This window comes from Galeopterus variegatus, unplaced genomic scaffold (genome assembly GCF_000696425.1).
Source record: "Galeopterus variegatus unplaced genomic scaffold, G_variegatus-3.0.2 Scaffold75, whole genome shotgun sequence".
Classification (NCBI taxonomy): domain Eukaryota; kingdom Metazoa; phylum Chordata; class Mammalia; order Dermoptera; family Cynocephalidae; genus Galeopterus; species Galeopterus variegatus.
In genome coordinates, this window is record NW_007726186.1 from 285,252 (window position 1) to 309,455 (window position 24,204).

At 35.8% G+C, this 24,204-nt stretch overlaps 1 protein-coding gene across 2 annotated transcripts in view; it reads right to left on the bottom strand.

Moving 5' to 3' along the window:
• LRRC28 (leucine rich repeat containing 28) overlaps positions 1-24,204 on the bottom strand; it is a 143,764-nt gene that overhangs the window by 101,323 nt on the left and 18,237 nt on the right. For both annotated transcript variants that reach the window (XM_008578520.1, XM_008578526.1), the window contains exons 3-5: positions 22,141-22,181; positions 17,592-17,629; positions 16,872-17,009 (exon numbers count right to left, since the gene is read on the bottom strand). In XM_008578520.1, coding sequence (XP_008576742.1) covers positions 16,872-17,009; positions 17,592-17,629; positions 22,141-22,181 — 217 coding nt within the window. The remainder of the gene's footprint in view (positions 1-16,871; positions 17,010-17,591; positions 17,630-22,140; positions 22,182-24,204) is intronic.

Sequence of the window (24,204 nt, forward strand, 5' to 3'; positions counted from 1 at the left end):
TTCACACACATACATACATACACACACACACACACACACACACTCTCACACACACACACACAGAAAAAAACAACAACAACAAAATAAACAAAAAAACCGGGGGGGGAGGGGAGAGGAAGATATAACAACCACAATTTTTTTTTGAAGTTCTTACAACAAGGAAACTGTCTACACTTGCTGCCTACAATTCCACCCACCACTTCTGCCTTTTCTCAAAACCAACCCAATCAGGCTTTCCCTCAACAATCCAGCCTGCTTTTGACAAGGTCACCAGTTGACCTTCCACGTTGCAGAACTTTAAACAGTAATTTAAAAAAATAAAAAAAATAAAGGATTGCTATTTTAAAAAATAAATAAATAAATAAATAAAATAAAATAAAATGGTCAAAAGCTGTGAATAGGTACCTCACCATAGAAATGACAAGTAAACACATAAAAACATGCTTAACCTTTAGTTATTAGCAAAATCCAGATTAAAACCATGCCACTACAAAAGGGTACTCCAAAACTTTGTTGAAGAACAGAATTAGCTTTTCTTTCTGCTCTGCCATTTCACAATGTGATACCTGCCATCACTGAAGTCCCCACCAAAGAAAGCCTTCACCAGATGTGTTCCCTGAACTTTGGATTTCCCAGTCTCTGAAACTGTAAGCAATAAATTTCATTTTCTTTATAAAAATTTTTTTAAAAAGAAAAATAGAATTAAAAGATACTACAAATATTTCCACGATCTTTTTGAAGTACCCTCATGCAGCTACTAGAATAGCTACAATAAAGAAGACTGAAAATACCAAATGTTGGCAAGGATAAGGAGGAACTGGGACCCTCATACACTGCCAGTAGAAATGTTAATGATACAGCCAATTTGAAAAACAGTTTGGCAGTTTCTTTCAAAATTAAAAATATACTTACTATGCAATCCAGCAATTCTACTCCTAGGTATTTACCCAAGAGAAAGGAAAACACATGCCCACAAAAAGCTTGTACACAAATGTTCATAGCAACATTATTCAAAACACCCCAAACTGGAAACAATCTAAATTACCTCCTGATGAATAAACAAAACATTGTATATCCATACAATAAAATATTACCCAGCAATAAAAAGAAACTACTAAAACATGAGACAACATATATGCAGAAATTTTTTTTTTCCTTTTTGTCTTTTTTCGTGACCGGTAACGGGATCGCAACCCTCGGTGTCACACCCGCACTGCACTCAACCAGTGAGTGGACTGGTCTCTATATGGGATCCGAACCCTCGGCAGGAGCGCCACCGCGCTCCCAAGCGCCGCACTCTACTGAGTGCGCCACCGGGCCGGCCCCAGAAATTTTATAATAAATAAAATAAGCCAGACTAGAAAAGACCACATATTACATGATGCCACTTATATAAAATTTCTGGAAAAGTCAAAACTACAAAGACCAAAAACAGGTTCAGTAGTTGGCTAAAAGTGGGAACAGGGACTGGCAACAAACAGGCACTAGGGAATTTTGGGGATGATGGAAGTATTTTAAAATGGTGAGGGTTCCTAAACTGTGCACATTTAATAAAATTCATCAACTGTACATGTAAAATGGTGAATTTAATGGTATGTAAATTGTACCTCAAGAAGCTATTTAAAAAAATCAGTGGCGAGTAGCTTAAACAAGTTATTAACTCATGCCAGGAACAATATTACTAACAATGTCATAAAGTTTACAAGATATTAGGAAGACATTTAAAAGCAATGTGTAGGGGAAAAAGTGATATATAAATCACACATTGTAAATCAGTTATAGATAATGCCTTGGGAACAAGGAAATCAAGGTTTTAACATTTATATATCATAATTTTACATGTGTTTCTGATTTACAAGTAGTTAGAAATTTAAACTATGGATAGGAAATATACTTCTAATATATAAACCCTCGTATCCTATCATGTTATGTTTTTTAGCAGCAGAAGCAAATTATCAAAGACATCAATTTATGTTCTTCATAAAGTCAAACCTGCTACAGATAGTATAAATTTAAGGATGTTGAATTTTAGTGGCAGAAGAATATCAGAACCCATCAAAGTTAAAACCTACCCACTATATTGGCTAAGAAAACGGAGACACAGGTGTAAAGTAACATTAACTTTACAGGTTTTTGTGTTCAAAGCTCCGTGAAATTATGGTGTGGGAAACTTAAATGGTTTTATCTATAAAGCTCAAATGCAATGTCACAGGATATCATAAGTAAACAAAGAATATTCAAATAAAATATAAATGGGGATTGACATTTTGGAAAAAAATTCTTAGAAGATGTACAGAATAGGTAAAATTATTACTAAGAATTGATTTATTTATGGAGTTGACTTGATCTAAGATATTAAGACCCTCAAAAGAAAACAAAAAGATTAAAATGTTCGCTTCTCACTTTTACTCAAAATCAACAGTATTCTGTAGCCTATATTTATTTTACTATATCATTCACTAAAGAAAGTATAAATATTTGGTCCTTAGATTGCTAAATAATTTAGGGGTTAATCTGTGTAAAGTACATATTCAATTATGCCACTGGATCCTATCACCTAAAGTCAACAAATTATGGAAATTTATCTCTGAACAAGAGCAGCTCCTCTTGTGGATATAAAGACTGCAAGACAATATCCCATGTATACAAGACAATAATAGTGATTCCTTCTTCACTGGTTATGCACAGAACCAGTACAGAACAATTGTCTCACATTCTCAAACATGTAGTTTTCAGCTTCCTAATAATATCAGGTACTACAGTAACAGCAACACAGACATCACAATTTGGGCTCAGAGTATATACAGCAATGCATAATTGTGCATACCTTTAAAAAATGTTTTTGAATGTACATTTGCTCTGTTTTAGATTAAAGATCATGCACATAGTGTGCAAAAAGAAAATTATAAGAGTATTTCTTTGATTACTCAATTGAATATTTTAATAATTAAGCTTTTAATTTTATTTATGTATAAGAAACTTGTACTTCCCTTCATAAAAATATGCATTTATACTTTTCAAAGAGGTAAAAATGAATGAAGGAAAGAAAAATTCTAAGATCTATTACTTTAAATATCCATATATATCTTTCAGCTATTTTTTCCAAAAAATCTTTTAAATTACCTCAATGTTTTATGATAATGACTATACAACTAAAGTAAAAGCTATCCCATTTAAGGAAAATGGATTTGTGTTAGAACCTAAATGTATATGACTTCTATAAAACCTGCTGTTATTTCTAAAGATATACATTCTTTTTTTTTTTTTTTGTCTTTTTTGTGACTGGTAAGGGGATCGCAACCCTTGGCTTGGTATCGCCCGCACCGCGCTCAGCCAGTGAGCGCACCGGCCATCCCTATATAGGATCCGAACCCGCGGTGGGAGTGCCGCTGCACTCCCAAGTGCCGCACTCTCCCGAGTACGCCACAGGGCCGGCCCTAAAGATATACATTCTAAAACACTAATATTGGTACTATAAATTCATACTAAAGTGATGAATACCAAACTTTTGAAATTAAAAGAAAAAGTCACAAAAACAGACTTTCCAGACTTTCCTTCTCTTTCAGAATATGTCAGGAGCAGGAATGTCAGCAGATATAGCCAAGAAATAGAGGAGACATGGAACCAACTAGCGATATTTGTTTTTTTTGTTTTGTTTTGTTTTTTGTCTTTTCGTGTCCGGCAATGGATCGCAACCCTCAGTGTCGCGCCCGTACCGGACCGGGACCGGCAACGGGATCGCAACCCTCAGTGTTGCACCCGCACCTCGCTCAGCCAGTGAGTGGGAACCGGTCTGTATGTGGGATCCGAACCCTCGGCGGGAGCGCCACTGCGCTCCCAAGCAGCGCACTGTAGCAGTGCACCACCAGGCCGGCCCGTGATATTTGTTATAAGCATATAAGGACATTCATTTTTTGAACCCTTCCCCACTTCCACAGCCACAATTTTGACTTCAAGTTTTCTTACTACCTACAAACAAATACACAATGAAAACTAAAACAAACTGCTTTTAAAAAATCAAAGTACCTGCTAAAAATGTTGATTTTAAAAAAAACAATAAAAAGGATTAAACAAAGAACTGTGATGCCAATTGTGTATGGTGGTATGGGGGTAACAAATGATCCCAAACTCCATTTTGATTGCTTCTCATTACATCAACCCCAGGCAAGTCATAAAGCTTTTCATTCATTAAAGCAATCACGAACCCTTAAGTTACTTGAAGAACAATCTGATTTAAACTAAAACCTTTAACAAATTAAAACATAATTTACAATAATGTAAAGCAACCAGCATGTACAAATAACAGATGAAAAATAAAGCAAAATGTCTTATGTATAGAAAACATTAATTTTTTAAAAATGCCTGTTTTGGCACATAACGTATATCCTGCTAGTTAATTTTCTTAACAGTTATAGGGGCTTCCAGTGAAGATGGCAGAACAGACAGTCCCCAGCATCACTCTCTCTCACAACCATCCAATTTACAACTATTAAAAAGCAAACACAGGGCTGAACCCGTGGCTCACTCAGGAAAGTGTGGCGCTAGGAGCACAGCAGCGCTGGGAGCGCCGAGGCCGCAGGTTCGGAACCTATATGGGGATGGCTGGTGCACTCACTGGCTGAGCGCAGTGCAGACGACACCAAGCCAAGGGTTCCGATCCCCTTACCGGTCACAAAAACAAAAAAAATAAAAATAAAAAAGCAACGATAGCCAGGTGTTGCTAGAGCTCAGGGGAAGAGGAGGACAGACCTACAGAGTGCATGAAGCCTGGAGAAGCCATGATGAGAGAAAGAAAGGACCGCTCCAACCATTTTGAGCCCTGGCCACTTCAAGGCTTCACAGAGCAAGAGCTGGAAAAAGCTGCAGCTGTTCCCTTCCTGTGAAGTTGCTTGGAGGCAGCAGGGGAGAAGAGGGCCTTGGTGGCTCCCAGGGCAGCAAGACCACTAACGGAGTTCCAGTGGACCCACATAGGAACGAGGAGCCACAGTCAACAGAAAAATGAAACCACTCAGAGGCTGGTGAGTCACCACAAGGGAATCAGCACACAGCCCATCCTATGGGAAGTGTTTGGAGTGTGAGTGGTGGGGGAGGCAGGCCACCAGGGGAACACTGGGACCCAACATGGACAGTTAATCTGCCCTCCAGTCGGCACAGGACCACTCAGTGGAGACTGGTCAGGAATATAGAACTGCAGGGGTGCAGTCTGCTGAAAAGACTCAGGCTCAGACCAGAGTTTCCACACAACCCAGGTTTATGGGAACTCGCAAGACCTGGAAGTACATACAAGGTCAACAATTAAAATCTGAGCTGCACAAAAAGCCTTCCCCAGGGAATCAGCAGCAAAGCAACAATTTAGCTCTCCCACAGGGCTCAAGTGCTGGTCCCCACAGGAAGATCCTGCATTTTAAAAGTAAGCAAAGGACAACAAATTAGTACCAGTGCAGAGTTTAAATGGTGGGAACAGCCAATAATCCAACACAGAACTGAAAGAAAAAACAAAATACCCATAGATCAGAGACAAAGTTTGATATTAACTAGTAAAGGTCTAACACCACCAAAGAACACCTATAAAACCTAGAAGGACTGGAAGCCCCCTGGGCTGCCAAGCCAGGGAGGGGGAAGGGTCGGGGGCCTTAGCCACACACCCCTAATGATCATACCCAGCCCAGTGACAACCACCAGGCCACTGCAGGAAGCACCCCAGGGTCTCGAGTGAGAGAAGTGGGGGGCCGAGGGCACGCTACCCCCAACATCTGCAACCAGCCCAGCGACAACCACTGAGCCACCGCCAGAACCCCCCTGGTCTCCCCTGCCGGAATGAGGAGGGTGCCACAAGGCATCGACAAAGACCCCCCACCTTCCTACTCCTCCCACCCTATTTCCTTCCCCTTTTGCCTCTACCCCTCCCCTCCAACTGTTCCACAACATCTAAAAATGTCAAAAATAATATTAATAAATTTTTAAAAACAATAAAGTTATATAGTTTGCCATGAAAATACAATTTTCTGATCATGTCATATAACAACAGTATACTAAAATCAGGGTAGGAAAATCATCTGAAGCTACAAAATAACTATGAAAATATAAACTTTATTTATAAATCTATCTAAAATTTGCTTTTTCCAAAGCTTGGTTAATAAATGCAATCTAACAAATCACTACTAATATAAGAAAAATGTGTTTACCACTTGGAAGTTCCTTTTAAAAATGAACCATGAACCCAAGTTTTGCCAAGATATCAAAAAATGATAGAAATTACTCCATGCTACTTCTAAAATACTGCAAGCTGATCTAGACACAAAAATAACAATTAAATATCTGAAGTCTCATTAATAGGCTGTGCCTAAAAAAATACATTTTATAAGTTCTCAAGAAAATTCCTTCCAAAAGATTAAAAACATGTCTATATTCATGAGATTTTTAAAAATATCCATAATTCCTGGTATTCATCATAAACAAATGGTTATAAACTAGTATAGCAACTTCAATCATAGCAACCACCACGCTTTTGGCAATTTATTTAAATGAAGGATTTTAATTGGGGAAATAGCTTATCAAATCTGTATTTTGAAGAGATAATCCTGGAAGCCTGTGTATGACAGTCTATAAAATACATACGTATCAGAGATAAATAATGGAAAATATTCAAATCCAAATCATTTGCTCCTGCATACCACTTACACCCAGCTCGGCCCCTCACATCACACATGACTTCTCTTAAGCCCTCTTTAACTGACCTCAGTACTGTCACCACTCTTCCCACACAGTGCCATGCTAGTAATACACCACGCTGTAATAAACTGTGATTAGAAAGGGAAGAAAGGTAGTACTGCCTGTGAAGTGAATGTGGATTGCCCAGGTTATGATGTTAACTGCTCTTACACCTTTTCACAAAGGAATGATCCATGGAAAGGAGCTCAGTGTGCCTCAGCCAGCAGCATGATTGATGGCAAAGACTTCCAGGTCAAGAGACCAACTTTTCTTCTTTGCCTTTTTTAAAACAGTATTGTCACAACGAACTTTTGTTTTTCAGACTTTGGCAAGTTTTCTACCACTTCCCTTCACACCGTTCCTAAAAAGGAGTATTTTCAGTATTTATTTGACACTGAGAAGAAACATGGTCCAGAAAACAAAATGTTTTTTCTTTTAGAAGAATTTTAATGGTCATTTTTATTCTAAGATTTTTGCCAAATTTTCAAAGCTTTGTAAATAAAATTTAAAAGCTTTAGCTTCATTTGTAAGCACATTTTACAATACATAACAATATCTACAGTAAAAATATTTTTTCTAAGAAATCTATGTGTTCAGCCTAGTATATCAAGATAATGTTGTGTAAAAATCTAAATAAAAAATCTATATGTTACTACAGAGTTACTAATATATATTTAGTTACTCTATAAAGTTATATTACTAATGAAGTACTCTGTGTACTACAAAGTTACTAATAAAGTTACTTTAGGACTATAAAAGTCACTGAAAGAACAGGTGCTGAATATGAGTTTAGGACTCTGGTAGACATTTATTCATTTATTCATTCATGTACCTGACAGGAAGAGACAGATTGTTAGAATGTTTTCCCTCCACGCATTAGTTGTCAAAATGGGTACCTGAACCTCCTGACACTGTACTGAGATAATGACTAACTATACTAATACACTCAATACTTCCTTCTCTCTCCTTTCTGTCTAGTCCCTTCTTTGGAAGTATACAGTTTAAAATATTAGACAATAAAATATGACAAACTCCTGTGAAGACTGGGTCCAATTTTGTTCTTCATAGTTCCCACCTTCATAGTGTACTAGAGATAGTACATAGCATGATATGCTTTGAGACAATAAATATCTTTGTGTTAAGCTGATGATAGTAAGTCCCCCGGACATGTAGATAACCCCACAAAACCAAGTCTATTCACATATATTACTGACCACACAAATACAGCCTGGTGACACCAGAGGGGTGCTCTGCCTGAGGTTAATTTTTTACGTTTTTTTTTTTTTTAGTGAGAGAAGTGCTAGCTAGCTATGTTACCAGCACTGATGTACAATCAGTGAAAAGTTGAGTCTCCCAGAAGAGTAAATCACCCAGAATTACTGGTGTTTGCCTAAGGAAGGTAATATAAGGTGAACAGCCTTGATTATTTGGGGGCAGGAGGGACTTTGTGTTTTGAGGATTCAAAAAGAGAACTGCTCTGTTCTCCCTTTGAGTTGATCACTGAGGAGGCAGGCATAAAGGAAGATATAGCAATGGAACCAGGGCTGACCCACTGTTTCTGCACCACCTAGCATCCCCAGTAATTCTCTGCATTAATTCTCTGTAATACAGAGAATTCAAATGATGAGCACCTATAACCAGGCTTCTAACTACAGGGGGGATCAACACCTTTGAAGAATCACTACAGCCTGTGTTACAATCTGTCAGCGTATGCCAGTACAGCCTCAATGAACAGGGTAGTAAGCATCGTCAGAAGCTCTAGAGGGACTAGGCTCTGGTTCCTTCTATGTCTTCTGTAGGGAAAAGGCTAATCTGTTCCTCCCTACCTCCACATTATACCAGTAAGCACAGAGCTTTCAGAACAATTTAGGTGGCAATAGGACAGACCTAAGAAGAGATACTAACTTTCATTCCAATAAAGCAATAGAGGCTCAACTGGAGAAAAAATAAATTTTAAGAAAACAATAATAATAAACTTGACTATACCCAAAGCTTGAGATTTAGAAACAATTCATGCTAGTTACATGAAGTACATTTATCTTTGTTTGTGCATACTTTTAGCTATTAAAGTACAACATGTTCATGTTTTGTATTTGGGCTAATAACCCTTCCTTTTCTGGTATAAAAAACAACTTTTCAAGGATAAAACATTTCAAAAAAGTAGGCTGATTTATATGCCAGATGTAAGCAACATCTTTTCTGACTTCTGGTTACTTTTTGTTGTTTACTTGTTACCATAATCTGCTCTCATGGGGGTTCACAGAGAGTTTCTGGCAAGTCACAAAAGTATCAGGCTTTTCTCAGCTATCAAAGATTAGCTGTTTTTTCTGTCTCCTCCAATACCCATTGACCTTTGTGGTCTTTACCAAGTGTGAATTACGAAGTGTTTAGCAAGCAGCCTTGCACAGATAAAAACCTTTCCCCAGTAATCCTTTGTTTGTAGGTGCACAGTATTTCTCATCATAATAATCATAATTTTACTTAATCATGTTAGAAAAAGCCTTTTGGTAATAGCTACTATCAAAAAGAGAAGAACAAAAGCTGACAAAGATTTGAGAAAGGGGAACCCTACTACACTGTTGGTGGGACTGTAAATTGGTACAGCCATTATGGAAAACAATATGAAGTTTCCTCAAACAACTACAGATAGAACTTCCATATGATCCAGCAATTCCACTGAAAGGTATATCCCTAAAGGAATGGAAATCATCATGTCAAAGGGATACCTGCACCCCATGTTTATCACAGCTCTATTTATAGTAGCCAAGAATTGCAACCAACCTAAATGTCCATTATCAGATGACTGGATAAGGAAAAACGTGGTATATATATATATACAATGGAATAGTACTCTGCCATAAAGAATACTGCCATTCACAGCAACGTGGACGAACTTCAAGAAATCATGTTAAGTGAAATAAGCAAGGCACAGAAAAAGAAATACTGCATATCCTCACTCATAAGTCGGAGCTAAAAAATAAACAAATAATTTTTTTTTAAAAAGAGGAAGAAAGAAAGATACAATAATCACAATAATACATTGAACTTTCAAAAGGAGAGAACAGAACTGAGGTTACCAGAGGTGGGAAAGGTAGAGGGGGTAAGTGAGGAATTGATAAAGGGCCATGAAAAATGATTATATTATATAACGCTGAATATACTAATTATCCTGATTTGAGTATCACATATTACATACAAGTATTGATATTCAATGCTGTACCCCACAGATATCTACAATCAACTATCTTACAATAAAATAAATAAAATAAAATAAAACAAAAATACTTGAAGAAAATTAGTTTAAATTTGTTCTATAATAAATAATGTTATATTTTTGATATAGGGAGTAGGGAAAAGCAATATATATATATGTTTAAGTGGTACATATTTCAGGAATATATATATATATATATATACACACACATATAAATAAAAGAGTGCAGGTAAACAATCAGATAAGAAATCAAAGAACACATAATAGAACTTCCACTTGCAGTTATAATAAGTATCTGATACCAGACTTGCCACCCATAAAAATACAATAAAAGTAGTCAAAAACATACAAGGCAACTGTTTACAAGTAATGAACAGGCAACACAGAACTATGATCCTTGAAATAAGAGAAACACAAGAAGTGAGCCCTAAGTTGGATCTGGCTTTCTGCCAAGAGTCACATTCTGGGACACGGCACAGGAAAGTAGAACCCAGAGTTCTAGTCTCAGAGCTGAAGAGGCAGGGATCAGAGTTTGGGGCCACTAGAGCACCCAGAAAATGCAGGACAGAGCACCAAAGAGGAAAAAGCTGTGAGAGGGTGATAGAGTTTGGATGTGTTGTCCCCCTAAAACTCATGTGGAAATATGATCCCCAGTGCGGCAGTGTTGGGAGCTGTTTAGATCATGGGGGCAAATTCCTAATGAACGGATTAAATGCTCTCCCTGGGGGGTGGTGTAGTGACTGAGTTCTCACTCTATTAGTTCCTGCGACAGCTGGTTGTTTAAAAGACCCTGGCACCTCCCCTCTCTCTTTCCTCCTTCCTCTCACTATGTGACCTGCTTGTACCGGCCAGCTGCCTGCCACTTTCCACCATGAGTAGAAGCAGCCTGAGGCCCATGCCAGATGCAGCTGTCCCAGATCATGAGCCAAATAAACCTCTGTCCTTTATAAATTACCTCGTCTCAGGTATTCTGTTATAACAACACAAAAACAGACTACAGAGTGTAAAGAAGGTGCTATGATCTGAATGTGTCTCCCCAAAATTCATATGTTGATACCTAATCCCCAATATGATGGTATTAGGGGGTGGGACCACCAGGAGGTGATTAGTCATGAGGGTGGAGTCCTCATGAATGGGATTAGTGCCCTTATAAAACCCCAGAGAGCTCCCTTGTCCCCTCCACCACATGAGGACACAGTGAAAAGCAGCATCTACGAATCAGGAAACAGGCTCTGATCTTAGACCTCCCAGCCTCCAAAACTGTGAGAAATAAATTTCCATTGTTTATGAACCACTCAGTCTATTGTATTTTTTTTATAGTGGTCTGAATAAGATAAAGGGACATAAATAACATATTGGACAGCACAAAAGAAGTAGAGTAGTAGAATATAGATCAATAGGTATCCGATATTTAGATCAGGGGAAAAAAAGATTAAAAAAAAAAAAAAAAGAAGAACAAAGTCTCACTCAGTGACCTGTAGAATAACACCAAATGATCTCACATGTGTAACTAGAGTTCCAGAAAGAGAGGAAACATGGGGCAGAAACATATTTGAAGAAATAATGACAGGAAACTTCTCAATTTGGGAATCAAAAAAATTTCAAGAAGGATAAGTATAAAAAATTTTACATCAATACACATCATAGACAAACTGCTAATATCAAAGATAAAGAGAAAAATCTTAATGTAGTCACAGAAAAAGACATTACATACAGGGTAACAAAGACAAATTACAACTGACTATTCATCAGAAACAATAGAGGCCAAGAGACAATGGAAGGTTACTTTTAAAATAAAAAATCATGCTAAAAGGAAAAAATCTTGTCAACCCAGAATCCTATATCCAGAGAAAATATTCTTCAAAAATGAAGGTGAAATAAAGACATTTTTGCATAAAGAAAAACTGGGATGGATCACTGCCAGCAGAACTGCACTACGAGAAATACTAAAGAAGTACTCCAGGCTGAAGAGAAATGATAACAAAAGGAAAACAGATCTAGAGGATGAAGAGCACAAGCAGTGGTGAATATATGGGTAAATACAAAGACTATCTTTTTTGTTCTCTTGATTTCTTTTAAAGACAACTGACTTTCAAAAACAACATTATGCTGCAGGTTTTATAACGTATATAGAAATGAAATATATACAACAGCACAAAGGAAGGAGGGTAAGTGGAAGTATACTATTGTAAGGTTCTAAAGATTTGTACAAAGTGGTACAATATTCTAAGTGTAAGAAGTTAAGGGTGCATATTGTGGACCCTAGAAAAAAGCCAACAGATGAACTGAAATGGAATACTAAAACACACTCAAGTAATCCAAAAGAAGACAGAAAGGAGGCACAGAAGGATGAAAACCAAATTGTGGTAGACAATTTGGAGCAAGGAGAACTTAATTCCAATTTGAAGGTAGAAAGGCAAAAGAAATCATCACTTTCACTCTAACAAAAACAAGCTGTATAAGCTACATAGTCATCGTTTTTAAAACCCATCAGAGACCAACTCCAAAGAGTGACAAGCCCATTTTAAAAGAGAAGAAATCTTCAGTTGTTATCATTCCTGACTGAAATAGAGCGAGAACAAGGAATCAGCCACAGGAAAGGGTTAAACAGAAATCAGTCTAACTTTGAAGGGCTATGTGTAGACTGGCATACCAGTGTAGAATCCAGAGGAGCCACAGATACAGAGGCTGTGCCAAATCCCCCCATTCCGTGTATACACACACACACACACACACACTCTTTCCCACCAGTCTTCACCAAAAATGAGGGTAAGAAAAGAGAGCTGAGATAATCTCCCCAACATACGTGAGGCTTTTAGCTAGGGAAGACTAGGGGGATGGAGGTAACAGGAAAGCCAACAGAAACTTCTCAGAGGCAATACCCACCTTCACAAAGTACAGGGCAACCATAGTCAGCCTACACAGGCCGAGAATGGAACAGCAGGGCTGGCAGAGCTCTCAAAGCACAGAAAGCAAGGGGCAGAAACTGGAAAGCAAAGAGAATCCTCAGAAATTCAAAAGAAGTGGAAGCTGTTCTGTAAAGCAGAAAGATACCCCCTACAACTCAAAAAGAAGATTTGGAATAGCCCATAAATATATGGAAGGTGCTCAATACCATTAGTCAAGAAAGAAATGCACATTAAATTAAATTCAAAATAAAACAACACCACAATATTACTTCATACCCACTACGATGACTAAAATATAAAAACAAACTAACAAAAAAACACAGGCAACACCAAATTTTGGCAAGGATGTGGAGTAACTGGACCTCTCATATATTGCTGGGAGAAGAGTGTAAAATGGAATAATCACTTTAAAAACTGCTGGGCAATATCTTATAAAGTTAAATATATACTACCCGATGAACCAAGATTTTTCACTCTGGGGTATGTACCCAAAAGAAATGAAAACATACGTCCATAAAAAAGCCTTATACAAGAACGTTTATTAGTTTTATTCATAATAACAAAACAAGAAAAAATCCACATCCAGCAAGAGGAAAACATACATCTGTATACTTATACAATGGAATGCTACTCCACAACAAAAAGAATGAACGACTGATCCATGCGAAAGCATGAATGCATCTCAAAACCATTATTTTGAGTGAAAGGAGCTAGACACAGAGATCTTACTACATGGTTCCATTTATATTAATTTCAACAACAGATCAAATGAATCCATGGTGATAGATATTAGAAGAGTGTTTGGCTATCATCTTCACACTCTCACATCTTGTCACTATACCAGTGTTCGATGAACCTCTCCAAATATTACTGTATTACTTGTGCACGGGGCAAACAGAATGAACCACTTCATACACAGACATAACTGCTGATCATGCTACTACTAGCCCTGGATTTCCTACTATTAACAATAGCTTTTGCAATTTCCAAGCATAACTGTTAATAGAAGAGTTCAACATACATTACAGTACAGCAGTTAAGTAAATAGGAGAGTTCAATATACAATTAATCCTACACCTCAGACAAGCTATTTTAAGCCTCTGGGGCAGCTGTGTTACATGGTGTTCTTTTGGATGCAATTCCTAAAAGCCAACTAGAGCTAGCTTAAGCACAGGGCCAGTGGGCCTCAAAAACAGAACCAGTGATTGGGATATTAAAGAAAGTTGACGGGGAACTTTCTCTCTGCTTCATCTTTCTCTCTTTTTCTGTCTCCCAGTCCACATGGCTACTACCAGCATCTCGCAAGATTACATACTGTTGTGCAGTAGCCCAGACAAAAAGAGAAACTAATTTTTTTCCTGTCTTCTCTGCTTTCTTTCCTTCTCCCCCACCAGCCTCTTCCAAAATTCCTAGAAAAGGACTGGTCCTGCTTTGGTCAGGTATCCACACCTGGACCAATCAAATGTGGAGAGAAAGCAATGGTATATGGCAGAAAAATGGCAGTAACCTGCAATCCAACAGAATAGGAGAAAGGGAAATTCCCAGAAAAATGGACACTGGCAAGCAACCCAATAGATATGAACCATACAAGTCATGGATCTGTTTGAGAGGCTGATAAAAACATTGGACCTTCTTCATGCATAGCAGTTATGTACATACAAACACCAACAGAGAAGAGAGTTCATGAAAGCCCTGTAATCTATTCTTAGATCCTAATTCAAAAACTCTCTATATCTATCTCAACTTTTCAAATATTTTAATTTTTTCAAATGTTGTTTTAAACTTTTTCAAATTTTACCAGCCGGCCACGAAAAAAATAAATAAAAATAAATACAAAATTTTTCAAATTTCAAATATTGGATATGAAATTATATTCAAAGGTTTTTCAACCAAACAAATAAAGATGGTAAAATGTTAAGTCCTTTGAGGGAAGTAACATGTAAGAAGTCTGCATATAATAGCATGGCCCAATAGATGGGGCTATCAGTGAGCTATCGACTGGTGTCTACTGTCATCAAATGGAGACGACATGGCAGTCCCTCACCTTTCTTTTCTATAGTTAGGACACTTTTTCCATAGCACGTCTCCAAACCCAATGAAACACTTGGGGGACATACGCCTAGCTCCTTACCTGTTCAAATCATAACATTCCTCATAATGAGATGTATAAAGTGAGTCAAATTATTACTAAGGCCTAGTCTACTGCTACTCATGGTAGCCTAGAAAGAAAAATAACTTATACACGGCTCAGTCAAAAGTTCCTATTCAAAATACACAGCTACTGCTGTATATAATTTTACTCAAAACAAAACCAAAAACAGACAATAGAAATAAAACTAGGAAAATAAAATCACAAGTATATGCCTCGAATCTCTTGTGTAATGGATGATCTATAAATAAAAAATTATATGAAAGTAGTCAGGAAACATATACCCTTCACTGGTTATTAGGAGGCAAAGATATTAGAAGTACATCTTTAACCTCTGAGAATATATAATGGAAGAAAACGACCACATTCTTCCACAAAATGTTCTTATATTAGAGTAAAAGACAGAATAATAGAACACACGGAATCATGGTTTAACACAAAATCATATTTTTATGCTTTATATGTAAAAAGGGGTTTACAAATACAGCATTATATCCATGCATTTTGAGTCTATAATATATCTTGCATAAGTTTCACATATGAAAATATTATAAAAATTTAAAGTATTATCTTTACTAATACATTTTCCAGGCAATCTCCAAAAGAAAATCTAATTTTCTGGGTATATGATTATATAAACTTGATGAAAGCTAGAATGATGAAACTCCATTGAGCCTGATTACATACAATAAACTCTAATGAATCATATTCTTACATTGTGTTGAAATTTTTGTATTAACTATAGTTGGGAGAAATATACGAGGTTAAAAAATTATTTTTTTAAGTAAAGTCACTGATATACCAGTACCAGTTTTGTAAAAAGTATTGAACCTATATAGTAAGGCTGGAATATAAAGTCATAAAGTCTAAAAATTAATCAGTTACTATGTTTTCATTTAGAAATTTCTGTACTTGAAAAAACTTTGTAAATATTTTTAAAATCACAAAGAAATATCATAGACTTTTTCATTCATGGATTTAACATGCATAGTTCTTAAATTTCTCATGAAGTTCTATAACAAGGAGTAATTTGTAATTCTGTTTGAGTCATACATTTCACTCGGATACACTAAAAGACTGGTTGGTACTCCTAAAAGAGTTACTAAGTAAAAATACTCCCACCAATAGACATCTGTATTTTTCTCTGTTCATTTTGAATACATAGTAACTTTCATGTAATACCTAAAACATACTTTTTCTAGTTTTTAAACATGGTTCTTTTTTTTTTTTAATATGGGAAATGATATATGACAATGGAATCTGAAAATGTTTGGATTCACAAAGGAAGGTCTCTAGATGCTTCTCTCAAGAAAGTTAAAGGGTATAATGGTGGCTCTCAAGAGAATGCAAGATTTTAGTTTATAGGTACATGATAATTTAATCAGATGTTCTACAGGCAGAACTGACAATTCTAAGACTCAAATACAAATTGTGTTACTAAACTCCAGTACGATTCCTTATTGAATCAAGGTTAATGTACACCAGTTACTTCACTGGAGATTGAGAGAAAACACTATATATCTGCCCTTTGGATATTAAAATGATATGCAAAGTTCACCTAAATTCTCTTGTGTGAAATTCAGAACCGAAGTAGCTCTTCGTACAAATATTTCACCAGGGCAGTGATTTGAAGGGGCATTAACTGCAATGTACAATTGTAATATTTGTAGTCCTATCAAAAACATAAATGCTACCTTCTTATGTGTGCATCACAAGAAAGACTCAGTCTTATTTCACCCACATTCCTTAGTTTCATCTTCAAACAAATGAATAATCAAATGTTTACAAATATATTCATAGCCCATTGCCTAGACATACAGTGAGGAACATGAATAAAAAGAGACCTGTAATAGACAAGAAACTATTGTGTGCTATAGACTACGATTACCTGGAGGTAGGAATTGCAGTTGGTTATTAGCTAATCGAAGATGACGTAAAGCTCTCAGACGACCAATTTCTGGGCAAACAATTTCTAAGGCATTGTCACTAAGATCCAAACACTGGAGTTTTACAAGGGACCCAATGGCTTCAAAGAGAAAGGGAAAGGCAAAATGAAATGTGACCCAAGTGACAAGCCAAATCGCTAATGCAAGTATTCTGAGTTAAGATATTTTAATACTTAATATCCCAGTCTCAGATGCTCACAAAACAGTAAAAACATAGATCAAACTAAGTTTTATGAAAGTGATAAATACTTCTACTTTGAGATAAAATAACTTTAAAAAGAACACAAATAAAAATGTTAAAACAATGTAAAATTGCCTCAGTAAATAAATAATTCAAGAAATGATACACAAGGTCTTTTCTATCTAACCCAAATTCTTAACTGGATTTATTAAATTTAGAATTTATTTTATTATTCACCTAACAACAATTTATCTAATAATAATTTACCTATTATAATCATTTTAGATATAACTTATTTCATCATAATTCTTAACTGAACTTATTAGAGGGAAAAATTTTTTAACTAGTAAATTAAAGGTGTTTTATAATTAAAATTCCCTAATACACCAAGCAAAATAAGTTCAAAGAGATAATTTGTTCTACTTATAAAGCAAAGCTTAAACTACATTATCTTCTAACTAAAAATTGTAAGTACACTTACCTTCTGGAACCACAACGATGTTATTTGAGTGAAGGTACCTGGGAGGAAAAAAGAAAAAAACAGCTGTTATTGTTCAGTACTTTTGCCAGGTAGTCAGTTTATAAAACGCTCACTTAGAAATTTATCAAATATAAATGGGCAAAAACTTTCATACCCTACTCTAATGCATCAACACAAATACACAGTTATCACAGCTAATTAATAATACTCTGAAAAAATATTTTATGATAGAATGGTAAATATTAAATCTATATACTGATTTAGTTGCTATTTTAACATAAAAGCATATATAATAAATCAATTATGTAGTATTTTTTTAACCTCACAAAACAAATACTCCAGTTCATTTTAAATTATTCAGGATTTCAGAAATACATATATTGTGTAAAGAAAAATCAATACCTGCTGTGTAAAGGGAGATGCATATTTTAGTTTCTAAAGGATAACCTCAAAAAACAACCAGATCTTTCCAGCTGGCATGCTTATTGAGAACAAAGAATGGACAAGTTAAATATTCATCATTTTCAGTATCTGCAGAAATACTCAACTGTCAAGTTACAGAATTTATTTCACGGGAAAAGGAATTTCATAAACAAGAAATCAAACTCTTCTCTAAAAAAAAAAAAAAAATTTGCCGAGGCTTACAAGTTCAAGCAAGTATAATAATACTTTTCCCACTGAAGTATCTTTAGCACACTCTGGTGGAGACTATGCAATCATTAGGAGCAAAACAAGAGCAACTGCTGGAGATCCTACAGTAATAATTTAAGAAAACAAGTTTATATCATTGGTTTTGAAACAATAGAACTAGATTTCAGTAAACTTTCTTTTCAAACCTATCATTTTATTCATTATATGTCAAAAATAAATCCTCATAAAGTACAGTCAGCCCTCTGTACCCACTAGGATGACTATAATCAAAAAGATGTAAAATAACGTGTTGAGGATGTTTAGGAATTAGAACCTTCACACACTGTTGGTGGAACTGTAAAATGATCCAGCCACTTTGAAAAACAGTTTGGCAATTCCTCAAAGTTAAACATAGAGTTACCATAGCAATTCCACCCTTAGGTATAAACTCCAGAGAACTGAAAATTCACATATAAACTTCTACATAAATGTTCACAGTTGCATTCATCATAGGCACAATGCGGAAACAACCCAAATAAATATCCATCAACTGGTGTATGGATAAACAAAATGTGGTATACCTAAGCAATATTATTCAGCCATAAAAAGGAACAATTTCTGATAAACGTTGTAACACGGATGAACCTTGAAAACATTATGCTATGTTATAGCAGCCAGATACAAAAGACCACATAAGGTATGATTCCATTAAGACGACATGTCTAGAACAGGCATGTCTGTACAGACAAAAAGTAGATTAGTGATTACCAAGGGAATACCAGAGATTGGGTGTAGGTGGGAATGACAGCTAATGGGTTTCTTTTGGGGTGAAGAAAATGTCCTGGAGTTAGACAGCAATAATGGTTGCACAACCTTGTGAATATACTAAAAATCACTGAATCATACACTTTAAAAGGCTGAATTTTATGGTATGTGAATTATATCTCAATTAAAAAAAACATGTAATTACAATATGACTCAGCAATTGCAATCTTGGCATTTATCCCAGAGAAATGAAAACATTTACAAAAAAGCATGTACATAAATGTTCACAGCTATTATATTCATAACAGCCCAAACCTGAAACAATCAACACGTCCTCAATGGGTGATGGTTAAACTTGAAGACAGCTCAACATAAATGATCTAATCTGAAGTACAGAGAAAAAAAAAGATTGAAGGAAATAAGAATAGAGCCTCAAACGTATGTGGGATAATATCAACAGGTCTAACATATGTGTAAATGAAATATAAAAAGGAGAGAGGGAATGGTACATGAAAAATATTTGAAAAAATAATGGTTGAAAATATCCCAAATTTGTTAAAAGACATAAGTTCACAGATTCAAGAAGTTCAGCAAATTCCAAGAAAACTATAAATAAAATCACACATGGCACATCATAGGTAAACTGCTGAAAACTACGAATAAAAAGAAAATCTTAAAAGCAGCCAGAGAAAAATGACATATTTCATACATGTGGAAAATGACTGAAATCCTACTGACTTTTCATGAGAATCTCTGGAGTCCAAAAGACAGCTGAAAATACCTTTAAAAAGCTCAAAGGAAAAAACTGTCATGCCAAAATTCAACAGCCACTGTATACATAATTCAGTTTGGAATATTATGTTGCGGTCTTCATCTTTGTGACTGTTTCACCTTATTGCTTGAAGGCCCCAAGGACTTTTTCTTTAGCTTTAAAGTCTGAAAAAGGCTTTAACAAAATTCCACACCCATTACTAGTAAAATTCTTAGGAAAGCAGTTATGAATGGTGTGGCAGGCAGCCCTAAGACGGTCCCCACTGATCTCTGCTAGTTGGTATTCATGCCCTTGTGTAGCAGCCTCCCCTCAAGTGTGATCTCTTACACAAGGAAATGAATACCAAGTGACTCTCTTCTCCTGAGCAGAATATAGCAAAAGTGATGGGATGTCACTTCCAAGATTAGATTATAAAGAGATTGTGGCTTCTGTCTTCCATGGCCTCTCTTGCTCTTTTATTGCTTGCTCTGATGGAAGCTAGTTGCTATGTTGTGAGCCACCCTATAAAGAGGCCAAGTGACAAGGAAATGAGGGGATCCTCTGGCCAACAGCCAGCAAGGAACTAAGTCCTTCAGTCCAGCAGCCTATAAGGAACTGAATCCTGCCAACAACCACATGAGTGAACATAAAAGAGGATCCTTCTTCAGCTGAGTCTTCAAATGAGACCATGGCCCTGGCCAACAATCTTTACAGCCTTGTGAGAGACCTTGAGGCAAAGGCACTCAGCTAAGCCATGCCCAGATTCTGAAGCCACAGAAAATACAATAGTTTATTATTTTAAGCCACTACATTTTGAATTAATTTGTTAAGCAGCAATAGGTAATTAATACAGATGAATATCTGCTTAATAAAATAGACTAAATATACCTTAACTGTAAAGACAGCATCTTCCTTAAGAGGGAAAATGCCCTAGAGGCATTCCTGCTAAAGTCAGAAAAAAGACAAGGATCTCCAGTATACCTTCATATAATTCTGGAGGGACTAGCCAATGCAATTAGACTAGAGAAAATAATTAAAGGCATAAGAGATGGAAAAGAAGAAATAATACTCTCTGCATTTTCAGACAGGAGACTATACCTGGAAAACCTTAGAGAATACATGGTAAAACTTACTAAAATAATGAAAGGTTTCAGTAAAAGAGTGGAATATAAAATTAACATGAATAAATCAATAGTGTTCATATATAGAAAAAAATAACCAATTAGAAGACATAAGAAACAAGAAAACTCATAACAGAAAAAAAAATTAATTAAATATTTAGAAATAGACTTTAGAAATTTTCAAAAGCTATATGAAGAAAATTATAAAGCACCCTAAAGGACACAACACAGACCTAAAAAAATGGAAAGACATCTTTGTTCTTAGAAATACACACCGAATTATTTAGAAGTAAAGAAAGAGCCATGAGTATGTAACTAACTCTCAAAAACTCAGAAAAATACACATATGCATATGTGCAAAGAGAACAAAAGCAATATGTGTGTGTGAAAGAGAGGAGTGGGGAAGAGGGAATGAGGGAATGAGGGAAAGAGGGAGAGGAGGAGAGAGGGAGAGGTGGAGGAGGGAAACAAAGCAAATGTGGTGAAATGTCACATTTGGTTAAATTAGGTGAAGGGTATATAGGTGTTCATTGTACTGGTACTGTTTTCAACTTTTCTGTTATTCTGAATTTTTCAAAATAAAAGGATGGTACAAAAGGAAATGGCAGAGACTGCAAGTGTGAAGATAGAACCATAAGGTTAGCTTTTCTTCCCTTACCTCCTGAAAATCACGCCAAATAACAAAGTGAACAAGAAACAGCAATGCAAACCCTCCTACAACAAAACGAGGGGGCAGCTAGGAAGACAGGGAAATATAAGATATCTAAATTTAGCTTTCTTAGTGGTAAATTAACAGATACTTGAAGTTGATGCATTAAAAAACAAAGGCATAGACATATTATTTAGCATTATGGAAGTAATCATCAAAAGAACTAAAACAAATTAAGTGTGAAGGATGCAGGAAAAGAGACTTTTACTTCATATTTTAAATATTTTATACTGTCTGTTTATATCAAGTACCACATGTAGTAGTAATAATAATAATAATAGATTTTCCCAATTACATGAACTATCTGGAAAGATTCTGTGACAAAAGACACTACACCCAGAGAAAATCATCTTTCATCATCTTTACTACCTTAAGGTGAGATACTTAAAACACAAATTTAAATGGTAAAATACTACTTGGTTTAGCAGAACTACAGGTCCATGTACATGAGCACCATGACCACAATACCAAAAACTGACAAATAAATACATTAAAATGATACATCCTGTTATTTCAAATAACTTAAAATTATTTTCATTCTTGCTTTTTAAAAATTTGAATAAACAGACTCACAGTTCCACAAGGTTTGGAAGCTTCTGAGCAAGGTTTTCTGGCTGAAAATTAAAAACTCAGAATTAAATTTTATTTTTGAAAAATGTATAAACACTTCTAATTAGCTTAAACACAAAGTACTGTCTTTTTGAGGGTTGTAAATTTTGAGAAAATGTGAAAATACTCAATCAGCAGGTCTGGGTTTTATGCTTACATAGACCACATACTACAATTTAAATTTATAAATTTGAACACTTAAAATCAATGTCTCTTAGAGAAACCAGAAACCTCTTATCCCATGGTCATGGAAGAAAAGAAAATGTGCTTAGTAGACACAGACAGAGGGAAGAACACCAGGTGACAATGGAGCCTGAGATCGGAGTGATACAGCTATAAGCCAAGGGACAGCAAAAATTGCTGGCAAGCCTCAGAAGCTGGGACAAAGGCATGGAACAGATTCTCCCATAGAGCCCTGTGAAGGAACCAACACTGACCACATCTTGATTTCAGACTTCTGGCCTCCAGAATTGTGAGAGAATACATTTCTGTTGCTTTAAGTCATCAAGTTTGTGGTAATTTGTTATGGCAGTCCTAAGAAACTAATACACTGCTCAAACTCCCAAACTGTACTCCTCTACAGAAAGTAAGGGAAATCCCTAGGGCCCCCAGGTACCAAACCTAACTAAGCTCAGAATGAACAGAGGAAGCTGGAGCTCATGTGGTTCACAGGAGTGTAAGACCTGCCAAAGGTCCTGAGATCAGAGTAAAGGTGTGGCAGGGATCAGAAAGTGGCCATTGGGAGGAAAGAGAAAGGAAGCGAATCTTGGTCCCTTGAAAAGAATCCTAGAACAATTCCATTCACAAGGTCAAAGCAGGCTTCTCTCTGCTAGAAACACTTGGTGGCGGAAAGCCTCCTGTAAATAACTGAAAGCCAGCCTGCATGCATATATCAAATAAACACATACACACACACACACAGTTCAAATCTGTACATACACAAAGATGTGAGTCATTACGATTGAAGGACACTGAGTCAAGAGTAATTTGTTTTTCATTATACATTCAAACTTACTGTAGGGTAAGATAAATATCAATAACAAGGAATCAGGAATGGCTTTTTAGAAGAAATTAGGTTTGACTTGAGTTCTGAAAGACATACATAAAATACAAGAGGCTGATATGGGGTGGAGAGGAGGGTAATTCTGGTTAGCTTTTCTAGGCACAGGAAGCAACATATGAAAAGGCAAAAGAGAACAAACTATATTTGGGAAATTGCAAATACAATCTATTCTTCTATAATTCCATAACGGTAATCCTGAAGAAGTCCTACATTTAAAAAATCCTGTTATGAAAACAATTGTGTCAACATAAAAGCTAAAGTGTTGGGGACTAGAAAGTTTTAGACTTGTAATAAAATAATTTTCATACAGAAACTTAATCACAGTGATTATCATTAGTAAAAGGACTAGGATTGCTCTTCTCCACCTATTCATGTCATTTGAATTTTTAACAATGAGCATATATGTCTTTTATAATTCAAAGAATAAAAATTTAAATTTAAAATGTAATATGCACAGTATAAACTGTTACATATTTGATTACTCAATCATATTATACACAATTTGAGACCTGAACACTCAACAGAACAAGAGCCAATAGTTTGATATGTCTGGACCACTGGGTAGAAGATGTATAACAACTTTGCAAAGACTGGCAAGGAACAGATCATTAAGGGTTTAGTATTTTATACCTAGGAATAATTTTTTTTTAAATCCTCAACACAATGGAAATCCACTGGTTTATTTTAAACAAGGAAATGACATTAGTAATTTCATATTGGTATACTGATATATTTAAACACTTAGCAACAGTATCCCAAGCTGCTTACATACATATATCCTTGGCCTTTTTCAGTAACCAAATATTACTCAATATGAATATTGTTATGAAGTCAAAGAAACATTTATGGAGTACCCACTCTTGACAGAACCACTTGTATTTAGTTTTAAAATGCTGAAAGCTGTGATTCTTCCCCCCCCCCCCCCCTTTTTTTTTTTTTTTTTTTTTTTTTTTTTTTTTTTTTTT